Source organism: Brassica napus, chromosome C3, assembly GCF_020379485.1.
Source record: "Brassica napus cultivar Da-Ae chromosome C3, Da-Ae, whole genome shotgun sequence".
Lineage (NCBI taxonomy): Eukaryota > Viridiplantae > Streptophyta > Magnoliopsida > Brassicales > Brassicaceae > Brassica > Brassica napus.
This window is the reverse complement of record NC_063446.1, coordinates 38,204,726-38,228,902: the sequence shown is the minus strand read 5'-3', so window position 1 is coordinate 38,228,902 and position 24,177 is coordinate 38,204,726. Positions and strand designations below refer to the sequence as shown.

At 37.3% G+C, this 24,177-nt stretch overlaps 1 protein-coding gene and 1 long non-coding RNA gene across 2 annotated transcripts; one reads left to right on the top strand and one right to left on the bottom strand.

Annotated features, from left to right (window-relative positions):
- The first annotated feature begins 1,881 nt into the window (after positions 1–1,881).
- LOC106416644 lies at positions 1,882–3,680 on the top strand. Its single transcript, XR_001283234.3, has 6 exons — positions 1,882–2,241; positions 2,447–2,587; positions 2,655–2,851; positions 3,002–3,126; positions 3,216–3,286; positions 3,367–3,680. It is a non-coding gene; the product is annotated as an uncharacterized LOC106416644 (long non-coding RNA).
- Positions 3,681–19,235: 15,555 nt separating this feature from the next.
- On the bottom strand, positions 19,236–22,096 carry LOC125583064. The gene is made up of 2 exons (XM_048749610.1): positions 19,753–22,096; positions 19,236–19,564 (listed from the first exon to the last, which is right to left on the bottom strand). Exons 1-2 carry the CDS (start codon positions 22,094–22,096, stop codon positions 19,236–19,238), a joined length of 2,673 nt encoding a protein of 890 aa, XP_048605567.1.
- Positions 22,097–24,177: the final 2,081 nt, after the last annotated feature.

Genomic DNA, 24,177 nt, shown 5'->3' with positions numbered 1-24,177 from the left:
TTAATTTTTTAAAAGTTATGTTTTGAACTTCAGAAATATTATTATCACTATTTTATAAATATATTCTTAATTTTAATATTTGAAGATTAGATGAAATAATTTATAAAAAAGGTCTTCTTTTACTATCAATTTGAGATGTTAATATATTCATATTTTAGATTTACAAATAATTTTAGTACAAATATCGAAAAGTATATATAGTTATTCTATTAACTAACCTGTACTATATCGTAATAAAATAATTTTAAAATAATAGTTAGTTTAATATGTATTTTGTTGATTTATAATATTTTTGTACATAATAATATATGGTCGTATAAGTTCTGTTTATGCATAATATTCTATAGCTAGATTAAAAATTTATGTAAGTATAAATATATAATCATCAAAGCATACTATTCCTCCGTTTATTTGGTGTGTTTTACATTTGCTTTAGTTTATCTCTAGCAAATTACTGACATAACATAAAGCAAAATTAAATCCTTAAATATAACATAAAAAAAAAGTACTAATAGTAGCAATGACATTGTCCTAAACAACTACAAAATATATTTTTAGTGACTAAGACTAATTCAAAGTTAAAACTTTATTTTCCACAGTGTTAGATACTCTAACATAAAAAAAGAATTATGGTAATTGAAAACTCAATCTCATTCTGTTAACATAATCACACTTATAACTAACTGAACATAGAAGAAAATTTATACAAAATTATGTATTTCATAAAAACCAATACATTGAATTCTGCGCGTAGCGCGGACCTGCCCTAGTACTCTGTAAGAACATGCATGTGAGAAACAAAGTGGTTCAAATCAAAATCAGAACTGAAGACTGAAAGAAAAGAGGGTGATAGAATTTAAGAGGAAAAAAAAGTAACGAGACACCTCAAATAGAACACTCGACGGATATTTTGGACGCAATAAACTGATGTGTAATGAAAATTAAGTTGATTATCTATTTTTACTATAAATAAGGACATTTAGAATTTTTCAAGTGATTAGACTTCTCTCATTTCAACTATCTCAGTTGGTGGAAAATGAGTTTAAATACAGCATATTCAAATTTAAATGATATCATAACTTTCATACTGGTACGAAGATATAAAATGATTCCAACTAAGATTTTTGTACATTACTCACTTTATTAGTCATATAATCATGTTTTAAGAAATGTTTGGAACTCATAGGGTCAAAACTGTATAAAACAATATTTTCTATCTTGGAACTCAATAATCTTAAAGACAAAACAAAGTTTAAATCAACTATAAGCTAATAATTGTTATATATAAAAACCTAAATTATCTAAGATTAAGAGTAAAAAGATTATAATTAAAGTTTAATTAAGTTATATTCATTGTTTTCATCATATCTATTACAATAAAATAGATTTACTCGTGGAAGCCTCCTTAGTCCAATGATTTGACTAAGAGTTCATTAATGTTTCTACACCAGCAGGTCCAGGTTTCAATTCCCGGAGAAAGCGATTTATTAAACAATTTTAACATGGTGCAGGTAAACTCGGTCAGGCGTGATTTTCGTAGGACGGCTCAAGTGATGCAGTTAGGCGTAGATCCTTATAAGGTAAGGTAGTATTGTCGGTTGTCGGATCGTCTATGTAATCTTTCTTATAATTGTAATATCATAATAAATCAGCGTTAAAAAAATATATTTACTCTCTTTTTCCTGCACCAACTCAGGAAGAGCATAGGGGAAAAAGATGACACCTGGCAGCTACAGATTCTTCTGCTTTTCTTTTTTCGTTAACAAAGAGTCTGTGGTCGGTCCATCGTTCTGTTTACGTTTTCTGTTTGGGCCTTTTTGCAGTCTTTTTGTTCGGCCCACTGTGTATAAGATTTCCTTATTTTATGAATATATCTACAAATAGAGTTCTGCCGTAGCTTCTTCCCTTCTCTTCAGATGATGTTGCCTCTGTAACGGTTGAGGTTTTCATTTTTGTTTTCCTTAGATCTGTGTATTTATATGCTTTATCCCACCACTCGAACCGGAGGAAGCTCTCCTATAAATTTGTATGCTTCCACGGTGAATTTTTCTTCGGATAGTGTATGAGCGAGAGAGGAAGGTTCACATAGTACGACCGAGGAAGGTTGGAGCCCCGACGAACAGTGGACAGAAGAAGATGATTGATGTGTCTGGCAGAGCTGATTGAAGTTTATAGTGAGCTGATAATACTCAAGGAATAAGTGCAGGACTAAGAAACTTATGACTGCTACAAATAGTGCAGGTCGTTTCCTTCTCCTTGATCTGTTCTTCACATCTCCTTTACATTTTTATTGTCTAGAATGGAAACTTTAATCAGATCTAACAAATCAACCACACAAATTTTGTAAAATCAACCCTAATAAAATCCCGAAGGTCACTCTCACTAGGAGCTATTGCATTGCATCATGCAGCTGTAAGATCACAAAGTGTTCTGTTTTATTTATCAGTAGGGGAAATCGAGTTGCTAAAGGAGTTGCTGTCCATAGCTTGATGTTTTTGCGGGTGCCTTTGCTGCTGATATTGGAGATCTTGAGTTAATCAACTGTTTACTTAAAGCTGGAGCTGAACCTAATCAGAAAGACGAAGAGGTAACCTTAACTTAACAATCAGCTTTTTAGTGATGAACACAAAACTTCACATGGCTGTGATTTTCAGGAAGGCAGTAAGAAGTTGCAGCTCCGAGAGAAAACAGAAAGATTGTCGAGACTCTCTTCCCATTGACAACAAAACCTGAAACTGTTTCAAATTGGACCTTTGTTTGAGTTCTCGCTCACATGGAACCAAATAAAGAACAATAGGGAAACTCAAACAAGTCAAAATCTGGAGAGACTGTGCCTAAGAAAGACCTTGAGGTACTTCATACTCTGAAATTTTGTAAAGCACACTGTTATATATTTCTACTACTCATAGGAAGATTTTCAAATTTTGTGACTCTGGCATTTTCTTTGAACAACGGCTACTGATTTTGAACCCACTGATCTTACCTTCTTCTCAAACCAAAGCCTCTGCTGGTTTCGGGTTAGGACAAGCTGAACATGCCTTATCTGATGCTAAAGTCTGCAGAGAACTAAAACCTGATTGGCCTAAATGATGTTTCCGAGAAGGTGCTACTCTTAGTTTGCTACAGGTAAAAACAATCTCAATTCTATTACAAAAATCCTTTGATTTTGAACACTGAAAACATTGTAATTCACTGAGTTATCAATGAATCTCCAGCGATTTGATGAGGCAGCCAATGCTTTTTATGAGCGAGTAAAGTAAAGCAAAGAGATCATTGATACGTTCAGGTTTGTTTGAAACCTCATGATGTTTTGTTTATTTAATCATTTTTTTCAAGATAGTTAAGTTTCTTTTCTTTCTTATACAGAGAAACTGTAGATGCTCGAAGGAAGTTTCATGGCAAGTACAAGATTAAGGTCAAAACCATCTAGAAATGGCTCTGTTTAGTATATGTTTCAAGTTTTGATTCTGCTTCTTACCTTAGTCTCTCCCCTTTGTAGTTTTTTTTTTTTTGAAAAACTCTCCCCTATGCAGTTGTTGGCTATCTTTACTTAAGTTTACTAAAAACTTGTAAAGTTTTGTTTGTGCTCTGATTTTGTCATTGTGTTCGGATTTACAGCTTTGATTATAAAAAAATTGTAAAACAATATTTTTATATGTTTTAGTTAACATTTTATTTAATTTTTACCAGTAAAATCCAATCTATTAAATCGTTTTTATCCTTGAATATCTAATCTATTACTCAAAGTTGAATGACTATTAAAATTTAACTTTCTACGATAATATGATATAATCTAGATATTTTTTTAAACATTATTACATACAGGCGACGTCTCTGTCTTCTTCGTTGCCGATAGAAGTTACCACTGATGCGTAACCGCCGTCAGCTTCACTTCCCCTCCCATTTAGGCAACACTAAAAGAGGAGGAGAGCTTATGGAGTATATACATGGTGTTGCTCGACCATAAGTTATCATATTCGAGCTTTTATCTTTTCTTCTGTTGTAGATTAACTCAAAACCTCTCTAACTTTACAGCTCTCCAATCACGTTTTATATTTGTAGTCTACCCTGATCCATGAATCCATCACACTCCATAGACTAAAAACTTTCAAGCACCTCATTAAGGAAGGAGGATTCTATTAGCTTAGCAAATTCGGTGTTAACATACCCATTTTGTGGAGGTCACAGAGACGATTGCCAGCATCCCGACATAGAAGTTCAGGTTTTGGAAATATGAAAAACCCATGGCTATGAATATCACAAACGTGGACTCTTTCCGATCTGTATTTGTATTCTAATTTACCCTATCGGCTTACGTTTTACCCTATCACTATCGCATATGCAGTATATTTTCCTGGGATTTTTGTAACCGATATTTCTTTCAGACATCGTTAGTCAGGTTAGTGGCAGCAAGACTTTCAACAATTAAAACCAAATCCTTCATTAATACAATCTGAATTGACATGTACGTAAGGACTAATATGGGTACACACTAGAACAAATATTGAAATTAAAGTTGTACAAATGGTTACTACTAAAATAGGTTGAAAGAATTTATTATCTTTATTCAAACAAGATAATCACAAAACAAACACCTACATTAACATGTTTTCCTTTTGGAACATCAACTTTATTTTATACTAGGGGGTGTCCGCGCTTCGCGTGGAATATTGTTTTATTATTGCTAAGAGCATGATTTTTTTTTGGATAATGTAATTATGTTATCGTTTTTATTTGTTAAGATCATTATTTGATGTTTTTAGTTTGTTATGTAGTAGGTGATAAGTTAATATATTTTGCGTTTTTTTTTAATAATGTGTTGTTGTGTATATAGTACTTGTTAGTAGTCAAATGAGCCTCCAACGTAAACTAATATTGAATTTCAATAACTTTGCATCTACGCATTTGTTGATTCTAAGACTAACGGTTTCATCGTCAAAATTGTATTATATTTTTTTTCATATTTTTGAAAATTATAATTTTTAAGATGTTTTTTGCCCTCTCCCCATATTTTAAACTTGAGCCCTCACCGTCTATGTATTTCGTTACATTTCTGGTGTGCGGTGCTTCTCACAATCACCGGAAAAGACTCACATTTTTCTCTTGTTCTTCTTGCCTTCTTCACCTATGAGATTATATGGTATTTGTTGCAGATCGGGTTTATGAGTTTTCAGTTGTTCGGTTGCTTCCCACGGCATTGTAGGCTGTTCCAGTCAATATTGATTGCTCCTCTTCTTCCTTAGATTTCAGCTGATGTTAGGAACTGCATCTCCTTGGTTGGGTCAGAGTTTATTCGTCTTTGATTTTGTATTCCTCGTCGTTGGCTTACCGTCAATAGTCTATGCTCGTTTTGGTTTTCAAGATCTAGTTTTTGGTGTTCTGACTTTTATGCTCTCTTTCATAGCTCGAGGACGGCTCCATAGTTTTCTGATTTCGCTCCGTCTCCCTTTCCCTCTCTATTCTTGCATCTCTTTGCAGCTTTCATCGCACCTCTGGTGGCTCTCCCTTTCACCATGTTTTCCACTCGAGATTTGGATAATGTTTTCGTTCGTGTATGCTATGTGGGCTTGGAAGGTTATTTCTGGTCTCAAGTTTAGTCTCTGATTTTTTGGTGGTTGTCTTCCATTCTCTCTCTCTCAAGTTGTTTCTTTTCTTTCCATGTTTTCCTTGGTATAGGTGTGCGGAGTTAGTCTCTTGGAGCTTTGGTCCCTTCTATCCAGAGCTTTGTGGTTTTTCAGTTGCATGTCGTCTTGTATGTTCTTGTTTAGTCTGTGAGGTGTTTCTTACTTTTTAGCTACTGGTTGTGATTCCGGTGTTTTAGGCATATATTTTTCTGCTTTTTGGTTGCTTTGGCCTTTCGATTATTATTATCCCTTTGGCCCGCTTTCTTAGTTTATGTGTTGGTTGTCTAGTTTCTTATTCTTAATTTGATTATCTTATGATACTAATAGTGAAATACATATAATTTGTAAATGAAATAATAAAAATTAGTAAAAGTAATAAAATGATGAAATGTCTTGCTATTTTTAGGTGTGAATAAATTAAATATTTAAAATATATTTATATTATTTTATTTATTTCTTGAATTTTAGAGACCAATAAGTGTGAGAAGAATTAGATAATACACAATTAGAAATTGATGGAGAAAATTGCAATAATTTAAATGAAGAAGAATTTAAATACAAAAAAAAAACATGAGGACACATGTCAACAAACCCCCTTTCCACTTGTCATAAGAAGGGAAAAAACAAACTTTTATATATATAGATTTTAAATTCAACTATATTTACTTTGGTAAAACTATCAGTTATTTATTCTATTCCATTTTGAGCATTTAAAACTCGAAAAACTGAAATATTTTTATGAACCAGATTCTTTTTACCGATTACGACGAACTCGCCGCGGTTGGCCACCGCTAAGCGCTCCGCTGCCGCGTAATCGCCCTCCACGCCCACGCTTTTCAACATGAGGTTTATCTTACTGACGCCATCTCGAACATATTGTCCAAACAGTCGACTCAATACCCTAACCAAACGTGTGGACTAGAACTTACCTACGGTCTAACTTACGGTTTTGCACAGGCCCTACAAAACCTGCACGAAATCTTCTCGAACTGCTGTGTCAGTATAAGCGGGATTCATGTGTCAGACCCGGAGGGTCATCTTCGGCAATCCAACACGGAAAAGGGCATTACGAAGCCTCTTCCATTATACTTTTCCAATTTGGGCCTCTTAATCACTCTAGGTTAAACTGACGCGACAAATATATTAAAACTGCATGACTTGAATTAAAATTTGACGTGGCATTGCTAGAAACTCAGGAAATCCCCTTTTAGTAGTACTAGAGATTTTTCCCGGCTACGCCCGGGTTTTTTCATATATTTTAGATAAATTTAAATTATTTTATAATTTGTATTTGAGTATATATCTTCATACTTAGATTAACTACACTTATAAATTATTAGACAAAACTGTTAAGTTTTTTTTTGTTCTGGTGACTACAATTTTGAGATTATTAAAATTCAATTTGTATTTATTTTCAATATCAGAAAATACATATAAGCTGGGAAGAATGTTGAACATTTTTAAAAAAAATTAAATCTTAGCTAAAGTACATTAATTGTTTTGTCTAGTTTATTTGAGTTTCTATGAAAATATGGTTTATTAATGTATATTTCAAACTTTGTTTTAATCTTAAAATCAACCAATATGCATTTTAAAATTTAACTGTTGATTTAAATGCATTCAGCAAAAACCTTAAAATCAACGTAAACTTGCATCTAAAATAATCCTTAGCAAACCCAAGAAAATCTTACTTCACTCTAGGATCATGATTCCCAATTTATCAATGGAAACGACCAGTGAGACTACAAAACAAACAGCCGGTAAGCATGTTATATCCTAGTCTCCTAGATTAAAGAGTAAATAAATTACTACGGAACTGAGACAACCAAACAGCTGAGAAATCTTAGTCTGAGGATGATAAACGAAAACATTCAGAAAATCAAGCTTTAGCTTTGTTCTGTATTTTCCGCGTAACATCTGTTCTTAGAAAGTTATTGTTGATGTCAACTAACCACATAACCTTACTAACACTCTAACACTATTGAAAAGAATAACTTCTGCAATCAGGTATGTAGAACCAGAACATAGTTTATTTGGCTAGCAATGCACATATTAATATCCTCATATTCCAGTGAAAATAGAGTTAACGCTGAGAAAGGCCATAACCACCTAAGAAGATGGATTGTGTCAAAAACATATTTGCTTAATGAAATCTGTAGAGTACATTAGAGCGTGCTTACTTTAGAGTGGTATCAAAGTCAAGAATGAAGGCGTTTTTGGTTCATCAACCATGTCTCTCTTTCACACGAATGTACACATGCATGCATGTAAAATTCATACCCTTGAGCCATCTAAGTTTAAGCTGCTCTAAACCTATGTTATATGGAAACAGAAGCAGGTACGTTGAAGCGGAAACGTATGGAAGTGCATAAGCGAGATTTTTAGAAAAATTAGGAAACGGATACGTGTTGGAAGCGTATGTCCATATATATATACATATATATATATATATATATAAAAATATAAGAAAATTTTATAAAATTTGGGACTAAAAATTATATGATTTAAAAATTAAAATAATATATTATAATTTTGAAGTGATTTCATATTAAAACTATGAAAATACACATAAACTAAGTTTAAAAGAAATTATTATATCAATTATTTTTATTACTTCATAAATAATTGACACAATAAATTTGAATATATTCTATATTTTTAATAAAAAACCTCACAACATAAAGATAATTTATAGTATTAATTTATTATTTTTATATTTTATTCTCTCTATTTCATTACTATTAAAATTTAGATTGTATATAAATCAAAAAAATATGAATTTATATTTTTTATTGATCTATGACATGTGCTTACAGGAAACATGAATATTTTTTCACTAAACCGAAAATCTGTGCGTTAGTTTTAGTAAAAGCCTGAACTACGGGATATAGCATACCTCGCTTGTCCTTCCACCAGCGGACAATACTTCAGCTGCAATTTCTTTTGATAATTTCGTCTTGAGATCATTTTTTTTTTGTAGACACATAATTCTAAATCAGATATCTTCATCTTCCAAAGAATTCAAGGGGATGAGAATAAGAATATTGATAGAAAGACTCATTACTAATCCAAAATAGAACCATGTAGTTTCAAGCATTAAGTTTACCTGTTCTCTCACTCCCTCGATGAACTTTGGAATATTTTCAACAGTACCCATCTCTGGCAACATCTTAAGCACAACCTGATAGAACAAAACCGTGAATTTAAAAGGCCACGGAGCAAGAAAATACATCAGACAATCTAACATATGAAGACATGAGAAAAATCAGAACATCTAGATAATGTGTAAGTCGGTTATCACGTGATTAATCGAAAGGTTTTTGTAACTAAACTGTTGAGTTTGACGTTTACATGTATGTATCATTTTTGTGTCGTTTACAGAATCAGGTTCCTAACCTCTATCAAAATGGTGGATCCTCATCAATGATTTAAGGTAAAACAACATAATATATTTGTAGAACCCTAACACAGTTTGAAATAATGTACGCTAGGTGCTAATGATTATACTGGCAAGAGCCCAAGACATGACTTCTAACAAAATGAATACTAAAAATGCATTACCTGCTTGTTGCATTGGTTCCAAGGGAAGTACTCTTGGCCGATGAGGATTGGATGGCTAACGTTCTTGACAATGATATCCCCGAAATGAATATCAAAGGTGGTGGTGGAGCACTTCAAACCTCCATGTCTTGTCCTCAGTCCGTTGTAATCCTTATTCTATGAAATGATATCATTAAATGTCATCTCTATCTTTTTTACTCTACTTTTTCATCATCCAATCCTTAACGCCTGCAAGCCCTATTCTTTTGTACATCTACTGCTATCACACCTCCAGTTATAGGCATGTGGGATTCAAAAAGAAGAAGAGAACACACAGAATCAAAAATCGTTTGCATACCTTGGTATACAAAGGCTAATATCACTTCTGCTATTTTGCTTCTAAAGCTGCCCTTTTCTCGAAAAGCTTTGATTCCATTTCATCTTGTTGGTCCCCAAATGAAAATGGAAAAGGTATACGATATTATGTACTCCACCAAATACCATAATTTAAAAGGCTGTCTATATTTATATAGCTGGAAGAATGACTCACTTGGATCGATCTCTCTTAGAACCTCTTTGAGTTTCGGACTCAAGTTCTCAGGGACATCTGAGTGTTGTCCAGCAAAATTATGCAACTTGTTCTTGAAAGTCAAACACAAACAGTATGCACAGACGAAATAACATTGAAATCAAGATGCAAAAACGAAAGTACTTTGTGCTAAATCATTTTACACAAACAAATTCTATAAATCAGCAAAAGGAAAAATTTGCTGCTCAAGGTTACAAAACTTTCAAAAGGGAAAAAACATTGAACGTAGAGATAATCCTCAAACAAAAATCCATTGCTATGAACCATCAATTATAAGAAAATTACCTAGACCCAAAAAAAATCCCTAAAGTGAACCCAACATCCCAACTGCAACGAAACAAAGAGAAACCACCCAAATCAGATTCAATGCTTTTAGTTTTATAATATAAAGAGAAATAGAAAGTTAAACCACAAAGTACCTTCTTTCTGCTCTTTTTTCCTTGATCTTCTTCCTATCAACTGCTTTCAACCGTGACACAGCATGGGAATGATTTTTTTTTGGTTGATCTATATAAAAAACAGTGGAGATGTCATTAAGAATAATAGGTTTATAATATAATGATCTTGGCGTTCAGGTATGCATGTGTAACTGGCTTGTTTCAATAAGAAAAGAAACAACAAAAACAGGATCTAAAAGAAGAGAAGGTCCCTTACTGTTTACCTGGAAATTGCACGCCATCTCTGATCTTTAATCTTCAAGGATTGCACTGAGTCAATCTATAGACATAAGCCTTCTCAATCTACGTTTGTTGTTTGCTTTGTAAGATGAACAGCAAAGCAAAGCCCTGATATCTCAAACCAAAAAGAGATTGCAGAAATTATACGAGGTGAAAAAAGTAACTGATTTTTGATGCATGCATGAAGAAATCTGTAAACATATTTAGCAAGGAAGATGGATCGCTTAAAAGAGATTGTGTGGAACGAATAGTGATCGACAAATATAAGGAAGATGGATCGCCGACGTCTACGATAAAGATCCGAGAAAAATGATTAGGGTAGTATTTAGAAGTTAAGTGGATTTTAAGTTGAGGTGACACATTTTGATCGGATGATTTTCTATGCTGATGTGGATAGGCTAAGAGTTGAGTATATCCCCTTTTAATATTGTTAGATTGGTAGATTTCGTTGTTTGTCATCAAACCAAAAATCCCTTGAATATTATATGTTGTAAGTAGGGCAATTAGTATTACAGCCTTAAACATAAATACTGTAAACATATTATATGTCGATCGTCTAAATATAAAGTTTTTCGTTCACTACAAGAAAACAGGGGGATTCTGATGGCCGAAATCGTCGGAAATTCGTCGGAATTGACCAATTCCGACGAATTTCCGACGAACCCGTCCGTCGGTATCGTTTCGTCGGAAAAAAAATTTTCGTCGGAATTTCGTCAGAACTTTCGACGACTTTCTGACGAATACCGAGAAACGTCATTCTGACGAACTTCCGACGATATTACGATGCAGATACACGAGACCAGAGTTCATCGGAAAAACTACGTACCGACGGAGAACGTTCCTCGGACACTTCCGACGTAGAGTGTTCCTCGGTGGATTCCGACGGACAACGGTCGTCGGAATTTACCGATGACCGTTGTCCGTCGGTAAATTCCGATGAACAAGGTTCGTCGGTAAATTCCGACGGATATATGTCCGTCGGTATATTCCGACGACCACTGTCCGTCGGTATATACCCATTTATTTTTTTAAATTAATTTTGCATTTTTATATATTTTTTGATATTAATAAATTTAAAAAATCAGAAATTTAAAACTAATAATATTATAAAATTTAAATTCATAAAAACCGAAATAGGAAAAAAACATTCATAAAGTTTAAAATTCATACAAACCGAAATAAAAAAAAAACATTCCGAAAGTTTTAAAAAGCCGAAATAAACTAAGATGAACTCGAAGACATCAAACGATCTAGCTTCTGCATAATCTCGGTGTTGAACTTCTTCTGGGATGCCAACTCAGCAAGGATAGTGGCATTCTCCGAACGGATAGTGGCATTCTCCGAAAGGATAGTGGTGTTCTGCTCTTCCAATGCCCCAATCCGTTCATCTTTGTCATGTAGCTCCTCGAGAATCATGGGATCGGCATACGGAGCTTGTGAAGAAGATGCCGGATACGAAGAAGCACGACGGGCCAACCCAACTAAACGGCCTCCTTTCCTTTTAGGAACCGCCTACAAAAATATTTAAAGTAAGTAAATAGGGACAAGTAAGTAATCGACATTATAAAAAAAATATATTAATAAAAAAAATTACCTTTTCAACCATCTCATTTATTTGCAATAGAGACAGGTTGGTTGAAGCTCCCGTGGACTCGCCGTCATCAGAGAGAGGCTGAGATTGGGAAACTATTTCAGCTTCCACCAAATCAACTACACCTTTGATCACGGGGTCCTGAATTTGACCCGTCGTCTTGTTAGTGTGAGCCACCTTAATGAGTTGTAGACGATCAACGGGATTACCGTCATTTGCTTCGATCTAAAAAAACCGCCATTATTAGCCAAGAAATATATAAAATATTTATTTAAAAAATATAAAGATAAATAATAATAAAAAACTTACAAGTTCATCCTCCTTAGTAGACATAGAGCAAGCGCCGAGGTTGTGCACATACATACCTTTCCCGCCACGATCGCTCTTCCGGTTCCTGGAGTTCCTAGAAGACGTCTCTGCAGTTTCTTCCTTCTCCCAATGAGCTATCAACTGCTCCCACACCGACCCGTTGATGAACCGTGGCTTCTTGTTCTTCTGCCAAACTGTCTTCCACGAGTTTATCTGCTTTGTGTAAGAGTCCATGGCCTTTTCGTTGAATTTCTTACGGACTGTTTCCGTAAGATCGGAGTGCCAGTTGAACTCTTGCTACAAAACAAACACAATTTAATAAGTAAATATATTTAAAAAAATTTCAAACTTTAAAAAAATGAAGAGTTACTATACCGCGAACTGACGAAACCACAACTCTCGTTCGTCGGTAGGGATCACACTCCACTTTGGATATCCAAAACGGAGCATGGAGTACATCATCTGGTTGATGCTCCGGCTAATGCCATTTTTCGACTTGGTGAACCTTTAAAAAAATACAAGTTAGCAAGTTAATTAAGGGAAAAATATAACGGTACAAATAAAAAAATACTAACCAAGTGCTATGGCCTCGTCGTGGGTTGGGTTGGAGAAACGGGAGATGCTCTCGACCTGGTTGTTGAACCAATAGATGAACTGGCATGACCCCCGGATCCTGTGGAGCAGCAGCGTGAGGGGCAGCGTGAGGGGCTGAGGGAGCTGGAGCGGGAATATATGCGGGAACCGAGTCATGAGACGATCCCGATGCACGGGAACTGCTCACCGAACTACGTCGAAGACGGGCTGCGGGGCGGGCTTCATCCTCGGCCCTAAAAAAAAAAATTAACCCATCAAACATATTTTCAAATCATTTCTATTTTTAATGTTTTCATTTATATATTTACAAAAGGTTTTATAAACGTTTTAAAAAAAACTATTAAACCTTTTATATATATATGTATATATGTATACAAAATTATAAAAAATTTATAAATATAGAAAAATGTTGTTAAAAATTTATAAATGAAGAAAAATGTTGTTAAATATTTATATATTTTTTAAAAAAATGTTTTATTATACATAGTTTATTAGTGGAAACTTATAAAAAATTATAAAAAATTTTAAAATTTTTATTATAGATGATTTATATATATATATATATGTATACAAAATTATAAAAAATTTATAAATATAGAAAAATGTTGTTAAATATTTTTAAAAAATTTTAAAAACGTTTTATATATATATTTCATTACTGGAAACTTGAAAAACGTTTTTAAAAATAAAAAAAAAACGTTTTAAAAATCAAAAAACGTTTTTAAAAATAAAAAAAAAAAACGTTTTAAAAAATCAAAAAACGTTTTTAAAAATCAAAAACGTTTTTAAAAATAAAAAAAACGTTTTAAAAAATCAAAAAACGTTTTTAAAAATCAAAAAACGTTTTTAAAAATCAAAAAATGTTCCAAAAAAAACTAAAACAACAATCCTAACTTATATATCCTAAACTATCCATTTAATCCTAAAATTTTCAATCAAACAACCTAAAATCCGAGATCAACTTCCAAAACCCTAAACAATTGATAAAAAGAAGGTTTGGGATGATTCTTACATGATTTGGGTTTGGGGAAGAGATATGAGGGTGAGGAGAGGATTCGCCGGTGAAGAGAGGTGGAGAAAGGCCGGAATCGCCGGAGAGGGGAGAAATCGCCGGATTGTTTGCGTTTTGTGAGAGGGGGGCAGCGGAGATAACGAAGAAGGAAGAAGGAGGGTTTTTATATCCGAGGATTCCGACGGACACGGGTTTGTCGGTATTCCGTCGGTATAATTAAAATATACCAAATGCCGATTCGCGAAAATTTTCAAGCGGTTTGGTTCTCCCGGGCAAATTGAAATTCCGACGGAATGTGTCCGTCAGTATTTTCCGACGGACACATTCCGTCGGTATATTCCGACGGAATTCCGACGACTTAGTGTTTAGGGTGTTGATTTCAAGTTTCTAAATGCAAAATCCAAATCTTTGATAATATATATAGTATTTGCATAAAGATTTAACAATAAAAATGTTTTATAACACGATTTTACACAACAACATTTTTTGTAGTGTAAGCTTATATAAATATGATTGTATAAGTATATAATGTTAAGATGAGATGTTATGAAAACAATGATATGCATACATAAATATTTTAATGAGTTGTTATATTTGAACGGTTGCGATCTAATACTATACTAAACACTTATTATGTGTTATTTTCATAGTTTTGGCATCTAAATTTATAGATTTTTATGATTGAAACTTTATAGAAACACATGTCGTCGGTATTTTCCGACGAAATACCGACGACCTTTCCAATTTTCAATGAAACCCATTGTCGTCGCTATGTCGTCGGTATATTGCGAGGGATTTCCGACGGACCATTAAAAAAAAAAAAAAAAAAAACTAATCAGAATCTTCTGAATCTTCATCAAACTCCCCAACCTCGGCTTCCGGCTCTGAATGTACGACAGCATCATGTCCAAACACAGTCAAATTCTCAACGAGTTGAACATTTTCCAAATCTTCAACTGCCTGGGCGTTGCTGGTAGACTCTGGTTGCAATGGTTCATCATCATCAGAAGTTCCATCCACTCGTCCTCTTGGGTTGATTTGCGTTACAGTAACCCATGGATCGTCTCTGTACGTCACCCGAGGGTAACTGATGTAGCACACCTATACATATCAATTATACAAGTATTAGTAAAATATATAACATTAATTAATTATATTGGTAAAAAATTATGAATAAATTGACATACCTGATCAGCTTGCGAACCAAGAATGAAGGGATCATAATATTGAAGTTTCCGCCGCGAATGAACTGATGTAACACCAAACGCATCAATCTTCACTCCTCTATCTGGGGTGGTGTCATACCAATCACAATAGAATACTACACAACGCAATCCAACCATTCCAGGAAATTGGATTTCCAATATTTCTTTTATGTTGCCGTAGTAGACATCGTCACCAGAAGAAGATGAAACACCAGCATCATATGTTGTCTTAGAATGACCTTTCCTTGTGAATGCATATCCTCGCGTACAAAATTTAGGATATGATTTGACCACATAGTTTGGTCCCTGCACAAATTCGCGTATCCAATCATCGAACACAAGACCTCTGGCCAAACCATCATTCACCTATAAATTAAAAACATATATGATTGCAAAATTAATTAGTTTATATATATTAAATTTAAACTAATCATTTGCATAGGGTAATATGATATATGACTCACATAACTACGAAGCCACGCAGCAAATCCGTTATCTCTAAGTTGTCGAAGCTCATCTTCTGTTGCATGCCTGTGAGTCATACGCAACTCCGCCATATATACACTATATACAAAAATATTATCAATATGAAATAAAATTATTGAATATTAATCTAACAATAAATGAATAAATATTTTTACCTCTCATATTGTAGAACATCTTCACAGTTGGTGAGCAAATATGTTTGCAAATGAGCGTGCTCAGTGTCCGTAAGTCTCCGCTTCGTGAATTTTCCACTAAGTCGTCCTATTTCCTTGAACATGCTTGGGACAGTAACATGATATGTTGCTCTCTCCCCTCTATCATCATGCCGAGCAGGTCTTCGGTGTTTTGTATGCACTTCTGGTGGAAAATAATTTTCAGCAAAGATTGCAGTTTCTTCATTGATCACCTGTGCCACTATAGATCCTTCCACCCTGCTTTGATTTTTGACCATCTTCTTCAGATGATGCATATAACGCTCAAAAATATACATCCATCTGTACTGCACAGGACCACCAAGTTCCAATTCTCTTGCGAGATGAATAGCAAGATGTTCCATTACATCAAAGAATGATGGAGGAAATATCTTCTCAAGGTTGCACATGCTGACTGGTGCGTTTGTCTTCAAATTATTAATACCCTCTTCAGTCACTACTCTGCTGCATAAGTCGCGGAAGAAAACACTAATCCCTACATAGATAAAAGACATAATTTTCGTAAGTATTAAGTTTTTATAAGCATAATTGTTAAATATAAAAATAAATTAAATTGTAAAAATATAATATACCTGCAATTGCTTCATGAACATTACGTGGCAATAATGCTGAAAAAGCAAACGGAAGGAGGCGCTGCATAATTACATGACAATCATGACTCTTCAAGCCAGTAAACTTTCCTTCGCTTCTATCAACGCAGTTCCCCAAATTTGATGCATATCCGTCAGGAAATTTCACTTTATCTGTAATCCAATCAAAGAACTCTTCTTTTCTAGCACCATCTAGCCGATAAATGGGAAAAGGGGCCGTACCGTTCTCATCAACGTGAAGTTCAGAACGATCACAAATATCGACTAAATCCAACCTTGACTTCAAATTATCCTTCGTTTTACCTTGGATGTTAAGGACTGTGTTCATCAGATTATCGAAGAAGTTCTTCTCAATATGCATGACATCTAAATTATGCCGCAATAGATGACTCTCCCAATATGGCAGATCCCAGAAAATACTCTTTTTGTGCCAGTTATGTAGCTCTCCAACCGCATTGACTCGAATGTTTTCATGTCCACCTACATCTGGCGTCCTTTCTGCATCAAAATACCTAAACTGCTTCAACAAATCTTTCCCACTAACTTCCTCAGGTGGACCATCAAACACCTGCTTGTTCTTCGTAAACGAAGTCTTACTCCTGCGGTATGGATGATCAGGTGGTAGAAATCGTCTGTGACAGTCAAACCAACACGTTTTCCTTCCGTTCTTTAGTTGGAAAGCATCTGTGTCATCTTGACAATATGGACATGATAGCTTCCCATGTGTTGTCCATCCAGATAACATACCATATGCTGGAAAGTCACTTATTGTCCACATAAGTACTGCCCGCATCTGAAAGTTTTCTTTGCGCGAAACATCGTATGTCTCAAAACCATGCGCCCATAGTTGTTGCAACTCATATATTAGTGGTTGAAGAAACACATCTAGTGATCTTTTAGGATGATCTGGCCCGGGGACGAGAATTGAGAGAAACAAAAACTCTCGTCGCATGCACAAGCTCGGCCGTAAGTTGTACGGTGTCACAATAACTGGCCATAGAGAATACTGCCTTCCATGCTTTCCAAATGGGCTGAAACCATCAGTAGATAATCCAAGATAAACATTTCTTCTCTCTTCCGCAAATTCTGGATATGTTGACTGGAAATGTTTCCAAGCCTTTGCATCTGAAGGATGTCTAATCTCACCATTTGTGGAATGCTCTGCATGCCATCTCATTGCTTTTGCTGTGCGCTCACACTGATACAACCTCTTCAATCTTTCCGTCAAAGGCAAATACCACATTCTTTTGAATGGGATCGGAACTCTTCCCCTCGTCTCCTGATAACGAGGTTTCCCACAAAATTTGCATACATTCCGTGTCTCATCCGCTCTCCAGTAGATCATGCAGTTGTCAATACATACATCTATCACTTCATACGGTAGTTGAAGACCTGCAACAAGTTTCTGAACCTCGTAGTATGAACCCGGTGCAAGGTTATCCTCAGGTAGAATACCTTTGACAAAATCAGTAATCGCATCCATACATTCTTCAGCCAAATTATAGTCTGTCTTAATACCCATTAATCTAGTTGCAGATGATAAGACTGAATGACCATCTCTACAATTTTGATACAAAGGTTGTTTTCCTGCATCCAACATGTCAAAAAATCTCCTAGACTCGGGGTTTGGTTCTTCCCCTCTATAATGATCATGTACCATCTGCTCAGTACCTACACCATAATCTATATCCGTTCTAGATTCTTCTAACCTAATATCAGGCTGAGGTTCACTAACAGGCTGAGGTTCGCTAGTACTACCATATTCATAACCAGTTTCCCCATGAAGGTACCAAACTTTATAATTACGTGAAAACCCTTTCATATACAAATGAGTCCAAACATCAAATTCTTTTATAACCTTATTATTATTGCAAGAAGAGCAGGGACATCTTAACATACCACTTTTTGCATCCGGTTGCTGTTGAACAAGCCTCATGAATTCTCCAATCCCTTGAACGTATTCTTCCGTAAGCAAATTGGTGTTCGGATCCAAATGAGGTTTATCCATCCACGAACGATAATAAACTTCTGAAGACATGATTTTCACGGAATTGTTATGACTAAAGAGAATGAAGAGAGAATGAAGTGTGAATGAGTTGAATGAGGAGGGGTTGTATTTATAGGAAATTGCTTACGGACCTCCGACGACTTTCCGACGGAATTCCGACGGATGTAAAGCAGTCCGTCGGAATTCCGTCGGTATTGTCCAATCTCAAACGGCTATACAACGGTCATATATATTTGTCGGCAACGGTCACATGGTTCGTCGGAATTCCGTCGGATAATACCGACGGAATTCCGACGACATTCCTGTAAATCGGAATGTCGTCGGAAATTCGTCGGTATTTTCCGACGGAATTCCGACGACTACAACGGTTACATTTTTTATCGGAATGTCGTCGAAAAGTCGTCGGAAAATTCCGACGAACCCTATTTCGTCGGAATTCCGTCGGAAATGGCCGACGGAATTCCGACGACTTAGTTTTTTTGGATTTGGTCGGAAATTTGTGAGTATTCCGTCACAAATATCCGACGACCTTGGTGTCCGTCGGAACCTCCGTCGGAATTCGGTGTGTTTTCTTGTAGTGGTTGTTTGAAGTACAAATAAATATGACTAAGTTTTTCGTTGTTTGAAGTACAAATAAATATGACTTTTTTAAACATAAATACTGTAAAAAGTTGAAGATAAATTAAATATTAACTCGATTAGGATAAAAATAGATCCTTCTCACTAGGATATAATAACATGAATGGGATAAACAAATTTCTATTATTATTTTTTTGACATCGAAAGCTCCATATTTTATTAAGTGAGTATCAAGAGGTTGGCCCCATGAGCCAACCAGCTTGGGAGCTGAGTGTTTACATGGGAAAAAGAGAGACCTCGAGAGCGAGCTCCTTTTGCAAGGCGATCGGCTCGGAAGTTCAGAGAGCGAGGAGTAAAAGATATGGAGCAAAAAGTAAACATAAAACGAATAAGATGGAACTCATCAAATTCAGCCAACAAGGATGGCCATTTGTCTTCGTCGTCTTCTTCAAGGAGATTGACTAGTTGAAGGCAGTCTGTCTTGAAGGTCATGGAACTATGGTCCAACTGAATGGAGGATTTCATGGCCCACAGTAGAGTTTGGAACTCTGCATGTAGGGGGGTTAAGACTCGGTTACTGGCAAAAGAACCGTAAGTCGTCATCCCATCCTCAGTCGTTAGGACCATTCCCCCACCAAAAAAATCATCTTCCTTGTGCCAGGAAGCGTCAATCAAGCATTTAGGACCAGGGTTTTGAGGTGGGGGGGGGGGGGGGGGGGGGGGGGGGGGGCTTCACCGTCTGCGCCTTCTTGGGGTTGTTGGATGATCTGAGCTGTGCGCCAACTTTCGGCTTCTGCTCGGGCAATTTGGATGGTCTCTAGCGGGGAGATGTCCTTGCCGTTGAAAGCCTTGTCGTTGCGAGCTTTCCATATGTACCATATTATCCATGGGACAGTCGTACTGATAGTATCCAGGATCGCATATTCCTTTGCGCGCCATAGGACATAGTTCAGGTTACTATATATTGAGTCGCTTGGGAATAGCCCCGGAGGATGCGGTATGTCCGCAAAGGCCCAGGCTTGGACGGAGGGCGGACACTCAAAGAGCAAATGGTTGCGAGTCTCTTCCTCTGCACCGCATCTTGGACATGTTCGATATGTGCCATAGTGGCGATCGGAAAGCGCGCTACATACTGGTACACAGTTAGAGATCGCTTGCCAGATGAAGTGCTTAATCTTTTTGGTAGTCTTGAGTGTCCATACTTTCGCTTGTAAGGCTGTTATGCTGGGTTCGAGAGCTTGTGCCGCTTCCGTGTACTCCATTGATTCCATGGCCAAAGCATATCCAGTTTTTACAGAGTACATCCCAGATTTGGTGAGGTTCCAACAGTAGTTTATGGCCCGGGGAGAAAGCGTCGGTTTGAGACTTTGAATGTATGGAATGTCTTCTGGAACTACCAGTTCTCTTAAGAGATCGTGTTTCCACTTGTTTGTGCTAGGATCAATAAGGTCGCTTACCCGCAGGGAGGGGTTGAAAGATGGGCCACACGGGATTGCTGGTCGTGCCGGTATCGTCGGGATCCATGGATCTGACCAGACTAAAGTATTTTGCCCAGCTCCAATCGATTTACGCAGTCCAGATTTCAGGAGAGGTTGAGCAGCCATGAGACTTTTCCAGACATAGGAGGGGTTGCTCGCCTTGTTGACCTCTATCGGGTTTGAGAGGCGATAATATCTTCCTTTGAGGTCGCGCGCTAGGAGAGAGTTTGGGTAGTGTATGAGTCTCCAGAGCTGCTTCGCAAGTAATGCGAGATTAAAATTTTTGAAATCCCGGAAACCTAAGCCTCCCTTATCTTGTGGTGTGCAAATTTTCTTCAAGGTAATCCAATGAAGTCCGCGATTATTATTTTTTGTGCTCCACCAGAAGCGAGATATCGCGCTGCTGAGCTTTCGAATTATTTCTTGTGGTAGCAGGAAGCATGACATAACGTAGGTCGGGAGAGCTTGTGCGACTGACTTTATCAAGACTTCTTTTCCACCTTTGGAGAGCAATTTGGCAGACCAGGAATTGATACGATTCTGTAAGCGTTCTTGGATGAAAGCAAAGGCCTGTTTTTTGCTTCCACAGATCTTCTCAGGTAGGCCGAGGTAGACTCCCATGCCGCCTTCCTTTGTAATACCCATGGCCTGCTTGATCTCTGTTTTTAAGTCAGGTGGGACCTTGTTACCGAACAGAATGGAGGATTTATCTACATTTAGTTTCTGTCCTGAGGAGCAACCGTATGTATGGATGATCGTCATAAGCTCCGTACATTGCGAGACTTCGGCTCTGCAGAAGAAAAGGCTATCATCTGCGAACAAGAGGTGCGAGATTGGTGGGCTACCTCTTGCAATCTTCAGACCTGTGATCCTGCCCTCCCTCTCAGCTCCTTGAATTTGTGAGATGAGAGCTTCCGTGAGGATGATGAAGAGAAAGGGGGAGATTGGATCGCCTTGCCTGATGCCTCTCGAAGGAGAAATACTACCCTTTGGTTCTCCATTTAGGAGTACTTGATAAGATACCGAGGTGATGCAGAGTTTTACCCAAGATACCCATATGGCCGAGAAGCCCAATTTGAGTAGAAGGGCTTCGAGAAAAGACCATTCAACTCTGTCGAAGGCTTTGCTCATATCCGTTTTGATTGCTACGAATTTAGCTTTGCAACTTGGGTTCATTCTCAGGGCATGAAACACCTCGTGTGCTACCAGTATGTTGTCTGTAATTAGTCGTCTAGCCACAAAGGATGATTGGGTCTCCGAGATTAAGCTGGGCAGACATCGCTTTAGACGTTTACTCATGATTTTGGAGATGATCTTGTAGCTTACATTGCATAGACTGATTGGACAGAATTCGGACATCTCGCTAGGGCGCTCAGTCTTTGGAATGAGGCAAATATTCGTCTGGTTCAAGCGGGGATCTAGAACGCTGTACTGAAAGAAATCTTTGACCGTTTGGCTTACCACTTCTGCCGTGATACCCCAATACTTTTGGAAGAAGAGGCTTGTCATTCCGTCGGGGCCAGGGGCTTTGTCAGGGTTTATGTCGAACACAGATTTACGGATCTCATCATTTGATGGAATTCTTGTTAGAGCATCATTCATGGCCGGGGTAACTTTTCCGGTAATGTATTTGAGGGATTCAGCAAAGTCGGAAGGCTCCGAGGTGGTGAAGAGCGTTTGGAAGTATCCTGTTGCCACTTCTTCATATCTTTTTTGGTTTCCGCCCATAGGCCGTTTCCTTCCAAAGCTTTATCTCTCGGTTTCTAGCCCTCTGTTGCTTTGTAGTAGCATGGAAAAATTTGGTATTCTGGTCACCTTCTCGCAGCCAATTAGCTCGACTTTTTTGCTTCCAGTAGAGCTCCTCGTCTCTAAAAGTGGTACAGAGGTTCCATTTTAAACTTAAGATATCATCTTGTGAGTAGTCGTCGTCAACTTGGGCTTGCTTTAGCTGGCTTTTGATTTCTTCTATCTTTTTTGCAGCGTTTGAGGGGTTGGCGTGCTTCCAATGAGAGATGAATTTACGGCAATGGGCTATTCGTTCATGGAGTTCGTCCTTGCTAAAGAACGTTGGTTCATTCCATCCCTGGAGTATAGAATCCCGAAAGCCATTTTTACCAATACATCTCTTATCGAATTTAAAAGCTCTCTTGCCTTGTTTCTTCACAGACAGAAATCGTGTGAGGATGGGGCGATGATCGCTGCCCCAAAGGCGTAGATACTCCACATTTGAGTGGGAGAAATAGTGATGCCAGTCTCCATTTCCTACTGCTCGATCTAACCTGCATTGAACTTTTCCAGATGCTCTATTGCCGACCCAGGAGAGGGGGTTTCCGTTGTAGGGAAAGTCGATCATCCCACAATTTGCCAGCATGTTCAAGAAGGGTAGGAAGGAGGAATCAGGTCGTCTCCTACCTCCTTTCTTTTCCAGGTTGCTGGTTATCTCGTTAAAGTCTCCTAGCATCAGCCATGGTCCTGACCTTGTTATGCTTATACGCGTAAGGCGTTCCCATACATTTTCTCGGTACTCAACGACCGGATCACCATACACAAAAGTAATAAAGACCTTGTGCCCTTCTATGGTGGCTTCAATATCGATCATGCGATTATTGGAAAACAGAATAGTAACATCAAAAGAATCCAAATAAAAAAGTGCTAGTCCACCGCTTCTACCCTCGGGCTCCACGGTGAACAATTTCTTATAACCAAACTCAAACTGAAAATCTTAAAGAAAAGAGTAATTGTTTTTTGTCTCAGAGAGAAAAAGAAAAGAAGGAAGAAAACAACGATGCAGTTCCCGGAGATGTTGCTTTGTCAGATAAGCTCCGGCGCCCTGACAGTTCCAAGCTATTGCACTCATATCTTCTTATTGGGTGGTTTCTGGGACACCACCGAACCTGAAAGGGATACATATTTTTTGCGTGAAGCAGAAGGAAACACCTCAAAGCGAGGGACCTCAGTCGAAGAAGATGTTTGTCTTTTACCCGTTAATGCCTTCTTCTTTGGAGAAGCACGGGTGTTGAGCGCCTGAAGTTTCTTCGATGCATTCGCTCCTTTTATGTCGGGGGAGCGGGGGGCCTTTTTCTTGAGCAAGCCTTTTGGGACGTAAGCGTCAGACAAGTTCTTTTGGGCGGGTTCCTGGGATGTTGCGGTTGCCTTGGCGAGTGCAAGGTGTTGTCCTATAGCTGCCGACTCCTTGTACACAGCATTAGCTGGAGAGAGTTGAGATATTGCCTCGATTTTTTCTGCATCAAGGTCAGGAGAATCTCCAAGAAGATCATCATTATCAATATCGATCATATTCTCATCTATCGTATTCTCAGCCATCTCAAGACGTTCCGTTTCAAGGACTAAGTTATCTACCTCAGCTATCTCAAGATCAGTTAGAGGCGCCATTAAATCCTGATCTATTCCAGTCTCTAGTTCTAGGAATTTATCTCTTTGTTCCATGGGAGATGGATCATACCTTTGGGCTTGACGTGTAGGCAGGGGTGTCTCCGAGGGTTGCTCAGAAATGAACAGGTTTGTGCCTCGATGTTCCAGAGGTGTTGAACGTGCAGCCTTGGTTTGAGTCGTGGGTACGTCTATGTCCACTCTTTGCCTTTGAGGCGTCGGATCCTTTCTTCCTCTGCATTAGCAATTGCAGCTTCTGATATGCGAGTCGCAGCAAGTTCTCCTGATTCCAG

Bases quoted from the DNA above. Each gene is read 5' to 3' on its own strand.
- LOC125583064 (XM_048749610.1), bottom strand. From the start codon at position 22,096: ATGAATGATGCTCTAACAAGAATTCCATCAAATGATGAGATCCGTAAA. The intron at 19,565-19,752 runs GTGAAGCCCCCC...CCCTACATGCAG, and splicing joins ACCCCAAGAAGGCGCAGACG to AGTTCCAAACTCTACTGTGG.